Below are 13,063 nucleotides of genomic sequence, written 5' to 3' on the forward strand. Positions count from 1 at the left end.
TTTAGCAACTGATGGTGATAAATGTATGGAAAACATATTACTTAGATGGTACATATGGGCCCCCTTCAGCTCTGGGCCCCATAGCAGCTGCACCCCTTGCACCTATGGTAGTTACACCCTTGGCTCAGTTGCATAGATATCACCATTCCATACATCTACGAGGTTGTTAGGCCTCACCTGACCCTAACTTGCATGTATAGATAGAATATGGATTGTACTTATAGTTGTACCATTACACTCCAGTTACCAAGATAACAGTTACCTTTCAGAGAAACCAAAGTCAGCCTGTTCTGTGACATAAATATGTTTACTAGAAGCCATAAGCACACACGGCAATGTCAGGAAATTCCAGGATAATAAAGCTATTGTGGCAGCGGCATTAGGTGTAATGAATTGCTAGATTAATGAATCTCTTGCCCTCTGTAAAAGGCCCCATGCGCTCCGTGCTGGTAATAGCAAAACAGCGCTTTCTCTGATTCCACCCATTAGCAGAGTAAAGCTTAGAAACCCTATTGCAGAGAACAGATGCAATCGCTCAATTACCTTTGTTCCTTTGTACCTACGTCATGCACCCTTTTTCTGTGTATCTTCCAGGTATTCAAGGGCCTCTCCAAGCTAACTGTATTTTGGAAATTTAAAAGCACTCAGAAACGTCTTTAACAAAGTACATAACATGAATACCCAGCGAGTGCGGCTGTTGTAAAGTGCAGACCCCTGATTGATGGGGTTGGATCCTAACTTCATCTGCATTGAGGTACCTGAGTCCATTGGGATCAGTAAGGATTGTTAATGTGCCCTATAGAATGTTACATATTTCTGAGTTTACAATCATTGGACCATATATATATATATATATATATATATATATATATATAAATAAATAAAGCTGCATTTAGACACTGTAAAACCAATCGGCCTATGGTGCAGGGGTGGATTAGCCCACCGGGAAACCGGGCCATATCCCGGTGGGCCGGTGCATATTACCCCCTGGCTGGGCCGCTGACTCTTCTTCTGGGGGTCAGTGCTGGCGTCCCTGAGGGGAATATATGCGGTGGCCATTTTTGAGAAGGGCTGTGCTGCCCTTCGTGATCAGGATGTGGCTGCTGGTCGCTGTCCGGTGACGTCGGAAGCAGCTGCACAGCACGGGTGCAACCTGGGTGGAGCGCCTCTCCCCCCATGGTCAGTAGCGTTTCCAAACCCCCCCCCAGGTCAGCAGCTGCAACAGCCTCCCCCCGGCAGTAGCGTTAGCACCCCCCACCCCGGTAGTAGCTTTACCGCCTCCCCCCCACAGTAGCATTAGCATGCGCCCCCCCCGGGCTGCTTCGAGTTGTTTCCCGGTCCGGGAACTTTGAAAAATTGGACTCCCCAAACATAGACGCGTTTTTTTTTCAGATTCATCCTGTTTGACATAATCTGAACGTCGATTTGCCAGTAAAGGCTAATCCCCAAACCCTACTACTAAAGGTTTGGAACTACTACCCCTGATGAAGTCATTTTTATGATGAAACGCATTGGGCCTTTTTCCATCCTAATCGAATTGAACATCGGTTATCGTGTCTGATGTGGGCTGTGGTGATGTCATTGATGCGATCATATGCTTTGCGTTAGCTCATTTGGAGACATGAAGGACATTACAGTTGTGAGAATATATATATATATATATATATATATATATATATATATAGAAAGCACTTACACCCTTGCAGAAAGGATTGGAGCCGTCACACAGTAGTAGGTGAAGAAAAAAAGGGTTTATTGCAATTACATCATTGCACAAAGAGACAGCTGCCGACCTGACAGCCGTTTCAACTGCATGTGAGCACCTCTGATGAAAACTGCTCACATGCAGTTGAAACGGCTGTCAGGTCGGCAGCTGTCTCTTTGTGCAATGATGTAATTGCAATAAACCCTTTTTTTCTTCACCTACTACTGTGTGACGGCTCCAATCCTTTCTGCGAGGGTGTAAGTTTTTTCTATATATATATATATATATATATATATATATATATATATATATATATATTCTCACAACTGTAATGTCCTTCATGTCTCCAAATGAGCTAACGCAAAGCATATGATCGCATCAATGACATCACCACAGCCCTTCCTGCTTAGTGTTCATTTGGATGGCGTGATTGTGGCATTGCCAGGCTTGCCTGCCCATCTTGTTAGCAAATAAAAGCTTTTATAGTAGATACAGCTCATAGCCGTATAGCTCATTTGGGAGCTCAGACAGAGGCAGAACTATTCATTGGGGTAACAGGTGCATTGCATTGGAGCCCCTAAAGATTAACATTCACCCCACTGCAGACCATTTTGAGCAATATCGGGACACAGGACATTGTGCTTGCAACCTGTAACCCACTGTCTCTCCATGTCACCCTGTCCCTATAACTCAGGGGTGGGGAACCTCAGGCCTGGGGGCTGTATGCGGCCCCCCGTAGCCGGTCTGAGTGGTGGCCCTCCTACCCGCCCTGAAGCTTTGCCGGGAGTCAAGTACAGGGGAATTCTCGCGAGAGGTCGGTAGTTCTCGCGAGATTCCTCTTAATCAACAGCAGTCGGAGACTGTCAGCCCTATTCAGCGGAGCGTGGGACGGCTGCAGCAGGACAATTTGTAAGAGACATTTTTACGTTTGGCCCCCGAAGGTTTTTTCCCCATACAAATGGCCCTTGGCACAGAAAAGGTTCCCCACCCCTGCTATAACCCATTGCACCCTGTCACCTTCTGCCTTTCTTAGTCCCCTCTGCCTCCCATTGCCCTCCGTTGTTCCACTTTGCCTCTCTATGTCAACCTCTGCCTTATGCTTTCACTCTCTGTCTCCCCCTGCAACCCACTGCCACATGACACATTGTGAACTTGGGTTGGGGTTGGAGGGGATGCGGTCATCTATTAGAATGAACTTAGGTCTACAGTCATTAGGTCGACCCCACTAGGTTGACTGGCAGGAAGGTCGACCTGACTTAAGGTCGACATGGGCCAAGGTCGACATGACTTAAGGTCGAATTTGCATAAAGGTCGACATGAGGAAGGTCGACTGGTCATAAGGTCGCCATGGGATTTTTCACTGTTTCTTGAGCCGACATGTGCCGGCAGGCGGTATTTCATGCCCTACCATCCACTAGGGCGTGGAGGAGGTTATTAAAGCTGTGGCGAGCGAAGCGAGCCACCGTGCCCGAAGCATTGTGAGCGAAGCGAGCGCTGCGAGGGTCCGATTCTCATTGCCAACTGTGTCCATGTCGACTGTGTCGACATTCGGATAAAAAAACAGTGGAAAAAACCATGTCGACCTTATGACCAGTCGATCTTCCTCATGTCGACCTTTATGCAAATTCGACCTTATGTCATGACGACCTTGGCCCATGTCGACTTTAAGTCAGGTCGACCTTCCTGCCAGTCGACCTAGAGGGGTCGACCTAATGACTGTAGACCTAACTTCATTCTGACAGATGTACCGATTCCGCAACCTGGTTGGTTAACCCATGTAGAGTAGATATGTATACAGATTAAACTGCACATTTGTTTACATATATAATTTGTGATTTGTGCCTCCTCTCCTCCACCCGGAATCCAATTGAGTTGTTTTTCAATTTCAATTTAAAAATATGAATAAACTATTTTATATTACATATCATGGCATTCTAATTGTATATAAGTAAATGTTTATGTATTAGCCTATATAATGAAACATCAAACGGTATATACATTCTGGAAGGTGCTAGATAAATAAGTAGAATGCTGGTTGGTTGCTATGGGCAACAGCTCAACTTAAAAAAAAACACGCACTTCAGTAAATATACCGCAAAGAGGGCGTCTCATGCAAAATGCCCAAGAGTTCCAAATATAATTCTCATTTTATACATACGTCCCTGCCACCACTAGTATTTAATCGCCATTTACTGACTGATTAATCCCCAACTGCAAGTACAGCCTAATTAATTTAAGATACTATTATTTCCCTGCAGAATTGTAACATTACTCATATGATGCCAGTTTAACATATTAATTAATTTTAGAACACTAAAGAAATAAGATTTTTAAATACGGCTATTGTGACACAAATCTCAGGGAATAAAAAGTTCTAATTAACTGTCATACGGTTCAATCAATAATAAAGGGCCTGATTCAGACCTCTTCGCTTTAATCAGCTAAACACCACCCCTGAGGTGCCCCCCCCCCCCTGCAAAGTGAAACCCGCACTAGCATGTAAATGGATGTGCACGCTTACACATCTGCTCACCATCGAATGATTTGCCCACCCTGAGGATGCACTGGCACGCCTGCGTTCGCATGGGGATGTCCAGCGTTTCTATGGGCCATAAAAAGCTGGTTGTGTCCTCTGCGTCCTCTCCATGACTGCCCCCCTGCCTGCACATCAATGAGCCATCACCCCAGCGAGTAAAACTCGCCCATGGCGTTTGCACATGCGTAAACCCCCACAATCGCCCAGGGTAGCAAATTCGGTACTGAGCGATCAGGTCTGAATTGCCCCAAAGCAGAAATAATACATAGAGGGACAGATTTCATAAAGTTGGGTATAAAAAAAACACTAAAGATCAATGGCTTTGGGCCTAATTCAGACCTGATCACACAGCTGCTTATTTTTGGAGCCCTGCAATCAGGTAAAGTGGATTCTCAACCCGCACAAGTCTGCGAATTGCTTAGCACGGGCTCCGAAATTATTGCAGGCCTGCGATTAGCTGCGAATCCAAATGATTTTTCCAGTGTGTGCAGTCTGTGCTCAGCCCAGGACTTACTCGGCAGCTACAATGGAATCAGGCTGATCGGGGCCGGTGCTGACGTCACATGACTTCCTGTGAAAACACCTGGGCATGCCAGCGTTTTAGCTGACACAGCCCAGAAAACAGCCAGTTACCACCCACAAATGTCATCTTACTGTCAATCAACTTGTGTACGACCAGTGATCAAAAAGCAGCAGCATTTTATCACAGGATGGCTTCGCACATGCGTACTATGGGCCCTATGTATGCACAGTCTATCGATACTTGCCCGGCCTGCTTATTATCAGCCATGATCAGGTCTGAATTAGGCTCTTTGACTAATTGGGCCTAAACACGGGTGACTGTGCTGAGCGATAGCTAGAAAGTTTTCTCCCCCCTGGCAACAAAAAATTTCGGGACCTGCTCATTCAATATGCACTGCACTGGGTCTCCGCTCATTAAATATGCACGGAGCAGGACCAGCTGCCTGGGTCGCCTGTCAGCTCAGCCAGTGGCGCCCACCACAGACCCCGCTGGTGCCGCTCCCCCGCGCCGCCGCGGGGTCTGCCACCCGCTATTTTCCCTCGTGGTCCACGACCCCCATAGAAGGAGAATAGAATAAGTGGTGAGCGTAGCGAGCCACCGTGCCCGCAGCGTGGCGAGCGCAGCGAGCACGCAAGGGTTTTTTTTGCGCTCGCCATGCTGTCTGGCTCCGGGCATCCGGGATCCCGACGTCAGGATAATGACTGTCAGGATCCCGACCACACCACGTTCCTCCTACTACAGTATATCACAGAGTCACTACTCTACAGACACTTCTCCTAATACCGAGTCGGCTTACGTCTCCTAATTATTACTCTCCCCAACCCTTATCGTGAAATTCATTCAGTGTTCTCCTGGGGACAGCTCCTTGGATAAGAAACGTGGCTGACATTTTTAATTAGTACAGATATTATATTTATACTGTATATATCCTCTAGATGCAATCTATCACAAAAGGGTGGCGGCGCTCTGTCATGCAGAGCCGGCAACAGGGGGGTCAAGGGGGACAAGTGTGATGGGCCCCGGCAATCTGAGGAGCCCCAGAGCTTCTGTGCCCAGAGCGGCCACTGCCTGTACTAGCTGGCCTGTCAGTAACTCCTAAGGCCTGACTGTCTACTGTGTGTGTGCCCAGCCACCTGTGGCCACTCTGCGTCCTTTTAAGTCAAGGCAGAAAGCAGACCAGCAGGAGCCAGCAAGACGCAGCAGCCAGGAGTCAGGCCAGCAGGATGGAGAACAAGAGAATTCTGCACTTGAAAGCAGGATCTGGAGCCGCGAAAGGTTAGGTGAAGCTCATGCAGAAGAGGGTTGTGTGGGTTTGGGACTAGGTGGCGGGATGGGGGGCCTCAGAAATATCAATGTACAGGGCCACAAGATTTCTGTTGCTGGCCCTGCCGACATGGAAGCGCTCAGCGTTTCTTGGGTGTTCCCATGCAAACGCTGGACGTTCTCATGTAAATACGGGAGTGACGTGGTGTGCCGGGGGCGCGCTGCTGACAAAGATTTCCTGACAGGTTACACATTCACCTTCCCACCAGGAAGCGTACATATTGAACAATTTATTTTAGGTTCCCTTTAAATTTAACCGAAAAGTTCAATTACACCCCACACATGTAAACACCCAATCTGCCATCTCATATACTAATACAAGCTGCTTTCCCTTATTTCCACTCCTGATTTTTCATTATACATATAATTATTCTGTCCTCAGAAGAGTTGGATAAACAGGTTATTTGTAGAGCGATGAAGTCAGACGTGCAGAGTTGTTTTCAGTGGAAATAGCTGATTAAATAGCGATTTATAGCATGACTAATACACAAACATATAACATCAACTTAATGCAAGTGAACAACACAATAAACATTCTGGAATGTAATGCACTTTCTTCTTGCTTTGCAAAATAGGATGCGGTCGCTGCATTGGTTTCTTACCTACATGGGGTAGAGCGAATTCCGAGTCACCAGATTCAGGGGTATTGGAAATCGGATCCTAGAAGGGTACAGGTGAAGTAAATAGTGAATTATTATAAACAGGATGCAGTCAGCATGCCGTATGGGTGTGGTATAACCCACCGACAGTCGGGATTCCGACAGTTATTAGCCCGACGTCGGAATCCCGACTGCACAGCTGGGGGAGCGCAATGGGTACTTGATTCCTAGCACGGCCACAATCGCGGGCATCGCGGGTAATTTTTAGTGGTCTGCGATGCGACCGACGCGATGCCCGCGATTTGCCATTGAAATGCATTGAAAAAAGTCAAAATCGCGTCGGTCGCATCGCAGGCGGCTAAAAAAGGCTTAAATGGTCCAGACGCGATGCCCGCGATTTCCGCTATAGCTGTCCTGGACCCCGGCCTCTGGAAGGGCCCGGGCAGCTCATTTTGCCCACCGGAAACCCCCCCCCCCCGACTGCCTCCTCTGTGCTGCGTTCAGTGCGCTGAACAAAGTAGGTACAGGAGCGCAGGCATATTCAACCCAGGACACCAGCGGCCAATTAAAATGCTGCACCGGCTGTTGAGCCAATCAGAGCTTGCGTACCGGCAGACAATCAGAGCATTGAAAACCCTTACTTCAGACACCTCCATAATTATAAAAGAGGCAGACAAAGGGGGGGGGGGGGGTCTGGTAGTCCAAGATAAGAGAGACTATCTTAAGGAGGCTTATAATCAATTAAACGATACTTCATTTTACAAAATTTTGAAAATAGATCCTACATCACTATTCCTAACAGAATATAAACAACTTCTAGATGAGGCACGTACAAATGATATTATTTCCAAAGAAACCTGGCAATTTCGCTATAATCCCCATCCCATCACACCCACTTACTATCACCTTCCCAAAATTCACAAGTCACTAACCACACCCCCGGGCCGTCCTATTATTTCTGGTATAGGTTCCCTCACTTCTAACTTATCACATTACGTGGATTTTTTTTTACAACCTCTTGTTCCCATGCTCAGGTCACACCTGAAAGATACAACACACTTCCTTCAGAGAATCCAAAACATCTTGTGGAAAGACTTATATGCTTTTATGACCCTTGATGTAAAATCTCTCTATACCAACATACCCCATGAACTTGGTATCAAATACCTTACCAATAAACTAAGGAGAGATAGTGACCTGACATGGGACCAACAATCTTTTATTATCTCTTCTATCTCATTTATCTTAACTCACAATTATTTTTTGTTCTCCAACACACACTATCTTCAGGTGATGGGCACGGCCATGGGGACCAGATTTGCGCCAAGTTATGCCAACCTATACATGGGCGAGTTCGAGGACACCCATGTGTGGGGCGGCGACTTTGGCGCGAATCTGGTCTTCTATGGCCGTTATATTGATGATCTATTTATAATTTGGGATGGTGATTTAAGTTCAGCACAGCACTTTGTCACATCACTTAATGAGAATTCGTTTAATCTTTCTTTCACTTCCAATTTTAATACCTCACATATTGATTTTTTGGATATTTCCCTAAAAATTGTAGATTCACTGATCACCACCGCCAACTTCACCAAATCAGTAGATACTCATTCATACCTCCATTTTAATAGTTCTCACCACAAATTGTGGAAAGTAAACATACCGAAAGGTCAGTTGATGCGCATACGCCGCAACTGTTCCTCAATAGAAACTTTTAATATACAAGCCTCAGAAATCCTTAATTCCTTCAGACAGAGAGGATATCCAGACCCCCTCCTACAAGATGCCCTTAAAACAGTGCAACAAATGGATAGAGAGGCCCTCCTAACAAACACCTCTAAGAAATGCTCTAGGAATGATCATGAAATGACAATTGTGTTGAAACAGCGCATATCAAGTTTACAGGACTGGTAACTATATCAAGCACCTTATAAGCCTCTTGCTATTTTTGCACACAAAGCCTCATTTGCCTTTCTATTGCCACAAATCTAAGTGACTTTAACAAACGGCATCCCAGCTAAACCAGCTTTTATTCTATGTTTCATGTTGTTTGTTCTGTTTGTCTATTGTCATTGTGCACATGTACTGTGAAAGGGGGGGGGTTATGAATTGTTATGAATTCTTATTCTTTATGTTATTTTAATAAAAATCGTTTATTTTTTACCATTATGAATTGGTCATTTAATTACTGAACGGATTTGCGCTTCTTAAAGGGACAGACACTTGTGTGTGTCTGTCACTTACTTTTTACATTCTTGATCATGAAATGGCCTTCATCTGTAAATACAATAAGTCACATTTCCAAATCAGACAGATAATTAATAAAAATTATAGTATTCTTAACCACGATAGAATTCTGAGAGACATCTTACCAGATAAACCTTCTATTGTATATAAAAAGAATAGATCCCTGAAAACGATTCTAGCCCCCAGCCACTTGAGGACCACCAAAGAGCAAGAAAGAGACACTCCAGATTCCTGGTTGGTCTCTAGACCAGCAGGTTTCTATAAGTGTGGTAAAAACAGATGCACGATGTGCAACCACACTCCAAGAAGAACCACTCAAATTACACACGAGAATGAGACACTCTCCATTAGAAATTTCATCAATTGCGATAGCAATTATGTAATTTATCTTCTTTCCTGCACTTGTGGCCTAAAATACGTAGGCCGGACCACCCGTCCTTTGAAGATAAGGTTTATGGAACATCGCCGTAACATTATGAAAGGCCTAACGAGTCATAGTGTCCCTAAACATTTTTTACAAACACATAACAAAAATCCCAAAGCTTTACAAATAATTGGACTCGAACACATACCCGTATCCTCAAGAGGTGGGGACAGATACAATACCCTATGCCGCCAGAAGGTATACTGGACCTTCAAATTAAATTGTTTATTTCCAGATGGATTATACGAGGCACTCGAACTCAACAGTGTATTATGAATATACATCTATATGATGACTATTTGGTTACATCTGCAAATGTACCCATACCCTTAGAGGTAATCCATGACCCTCAATGTTATCTTACCATATTGTGATTATATATAGAGTAATCCCCAATAATAAGTTCTTATACCATCCATAAATATATAATGTCTTAGATCGAACTAATTACTGTGTAACTGTATAATTTAAGTGGATCATACTCATTATTGTTAATATGATCTTTCTACTACCTCATTCAAATTATACTCATTACTAATTCAGATATTCATCATGTATTCTCTGTCTGTCTTTTGTTCATATCATTTTTTCATTATTTCATTTTTTCATATTTTATATATATTTATATCTTTATATATTGTTATATATTTTCATTTATTTATTTATTGATCTCTTTATAGATATCTATTTAATGAGAAATCATTACTTTAGATCTGCCCAGCAGATATAGACCTCTATTAATAATATTAATCTGGCCAACTATTTCTGGTGTCCATCTCCTACTACAATAACAATAATAATAATAAAAGAACAGTGCACGAATGGCAGGTCAAACAAATTATTCAAGTGTGTGCTTTTTTGTTTATGCCCTCTTAGAATACATTCATACTCGTTTTAGAGCGTATCAAATTGTATATATATTAATATCTATCATGTGTCAAAAGACACATATCTCCGCCAATCATGCTGCACGATTCAGCTATCTATAAGATGCCATCCACACGCTGAACTGTACAGACTTCCGCCAACCATAACGGGGAAGTACTTCGGCGACGCACTTCCGCCCTGATATACATGAGTTCCGCAGGGCCGGTGTAAGGCTTCTCAACACCCTAGGCAAAACTTCAAGCTACTCCCCCCCCCCTCAAAAAAATTATAATCACGTGGTCTTCCCATCCCCAACCAGGAAGGTGGGCAAGTACCCTGCTTTACCTAGAGGCCATCTGCACCCTCCCCTTTGCCACCCACAACAGAGTACAAGGAGGGGGGGAGGGGGGCAGCAATGTAGGGAAGTATGTCTCAAGGGAAAGTATGGAGGTGAGGTCTTAGAAGCAACCTGCATTAAGTACAACAAGGATTCTCATAGACATCCTTGATTTTTTGATTTGCAGACTTGGTGGCGCCCCCCAGATCCTGGCGCCCTAGGCAAATGCCTAAAGCTGCCTAATGGTAGAGCCGGCCCTGGAGTTCCGCCAACCACAGCGGGGAAGAACATCAGCGGCGCACTTCAGCCCTGACTCACGTCATTTCCACTGGTCACAATATCCAGAAACAACTGCCGTATTAACGGCACATGGATTCAGCGTTTTGAGACTCCCTGCCCTCCGTGCACTGTCCCACGATACTAAGAAGGTAACTACCCTATCTCCAAAAGCTGTAGATTACAACTTACAGAAACTTCTTCTTTACTGTGTACATCACGTGACTTGCTCCGGTCACGTGACTTGAAACTTTATAGAGTTTTTTGCAATACAAAAACGTACAATACTGCTGTTTATGATGTTATTTAATGAATTATTATTAGATACTTATACTCCTGTGCATACCAGTTTTTTTAACTAATTTTATTTATACTGAATCAACTGTTTTTATATGTATTTACTGTGTTCAAATAATTGGGAACAAAATCACCACCCATTCTACCCGGGCAACACCCCCCTAATTAACTCAGGGTATATATAGAGTTTCCCCTGACATACCAGTCATCATTGCTCCTGAAGAAGACGTGCCAACACGTCGAAACGCGTTGAGCTGACATCAGTATCACCTGCATCTGCACTTTACTCATCCAAGTCTGCATCTGCACTTTATTCATCTACCCGGACCAGCTAAATAATTCAAGGTATCCACAGTCTCAGCAATTTCTCCAATACAAAGACACATCTGGGTTATCCCAAAAACCCGAAAACAACTCCTTGTGGTCTTTCTGAGTGAATCTGGATCCGCTACTCGCTGGATATTCTGCCGGGACTGCTTCTTTCCTCCTCCCCATTATATAGGAGAGAGACTGCCGAACACGATTTGGTAAATATCCGCCACTACAGAGGTGCATCTGAACTGATCACATTTTCCACCCTCTGGAGCATTATCTCTCCAATTGCCCACACCCAATCCCCATTGGTGATTTAGAGAATTCTCTCAAAATGTCCATTTTTTTATGTTTTAAATGATGTATAATAAATGTTTATATATGGTTAATTTGTGTTAGACCCTTTTTCAGTATAAAGCCAGCGCTGTATGACTTTGTATCCAATCAGAGCTCGCGTACCGGCAGACAATCAGAGAGGCAGTGCTGCATTTTAAATGACCTCCGGCATCCTGAGTTGAATAAGCCTGCACTCCGGGACCTCCGGGCTGCAGCTCAGCGGACGAGAAGGTGGGGGAGCAGGAGCCGGGTTATGGTAAAGTCAAGTGAGGACTGAATGTATGAAGCCATTGTTCCAGCCTAAGTGAACAGGTACGTGCAATCCCGCCCATGTGCATGGCTGCGAATGCATCCACAGCTGTGCACATGAGGGGAAAACCATTCAGAATCCCTCACCATCTAACAGGACTGAATTGGGCCCCAGGGCTGCTTCGATGTGTACAGCCTAAACCGTTCTCAACATAAACCCGTCTCTCTCTCTCTCTCTCTCTCTCTCTCTCTCTGGGAATTCAATTGTTTTTAGCGCTGCTGATATGTGGAAAATTGAGAAGGCGCAATAGGGCTTATTGAAACATCTCTGATCATCAATGAGTTAAATCTGGTCCACAGCAGTAGGTCAAGAAGTGGTATCATTGGGACAGCAGGCTGTCTGCTATAATATTCGACAGCGTTTCATGCTATTTTGTTTTCTACTATGACCGGTCCTCTAACATTTTACATCGCTATATTAATGCACAAATTGTTATTTGACTTTATAGTGATCCCCGTGTACTGAAGTTAAAAACAAACTAATGACCAACTCCATGAGATAAGACTAAATAACGTCATTACTGGTGCTTTTAACATAAATAACATGTAATGAATATTATGGGTTCTTAAAAGAATTTATTAATGACTCTTAATATCTGCTCTGCAGTTTGTCATTAGGAGGCAGAGGAACCATGCAATTGTTGTTGTCCTTGTACACATCACCACCGCCTCGCACCGAGATTTGTCTATATAAATCTAATTCTTGTGTGATTTCCGAAACCAGTTGGCTCGATCTAGAGACCCTCCATAAGGTAAGTTTCTCCTACTCTTCTGCTTATTCTTTAACTAGAATGAAACATATACAACACCAACATCAGATGTATTATAGCGCACAGATGTGAGGACAGAGATAAAAGGTTTAGAATATTTAATACAAAGCTTGATGACATTTGTAAAGCTTCTTATGATCATATGTAATCTATGTTTTCATGAATTTGATTTATACTTTTGATTATTGATCAGTTTAAA

General features: G+C 44.0%; 1 protein-coding gene across 1 annotated transcript in view; it reads left to right on the top strand.

Annotated features, from left to right (window-relative positions):
• The first annotated feature begins 12,723 nt into the window (after positions 1–12,723).
• Positions 12,724–13,063, top strand: part of LOC146046024 (uncharacterized) — a 33,910-nt gene continuing 33,570 nt past the window's right edge. Inside the window, exon 1 of the mRNA XM_083165190.1 lies at positions 12,724–12,846. Within this exon, the coding sequence (XP_083021316.1) occupies positions 12,727–12,846 (120 nt within the window). The 5' untranslated portion in view covers positions 12,724–12,726. The remainder of the gene's footprint in view (positions 12,847–13,063) is intronic.

This window comes from Crinia signifera, chromosome 11, assembly GCF_055691185.1.
Source record: "Crinia signifera chromosome 11, ASM5569118v1, whole genome shotgun sequence".
Lineage (NCBI taxonomy): Eukaryota > Metazoa > Chordata > Amphibia > Anura > Myobatrachidae > Crinia > Crinia signifera.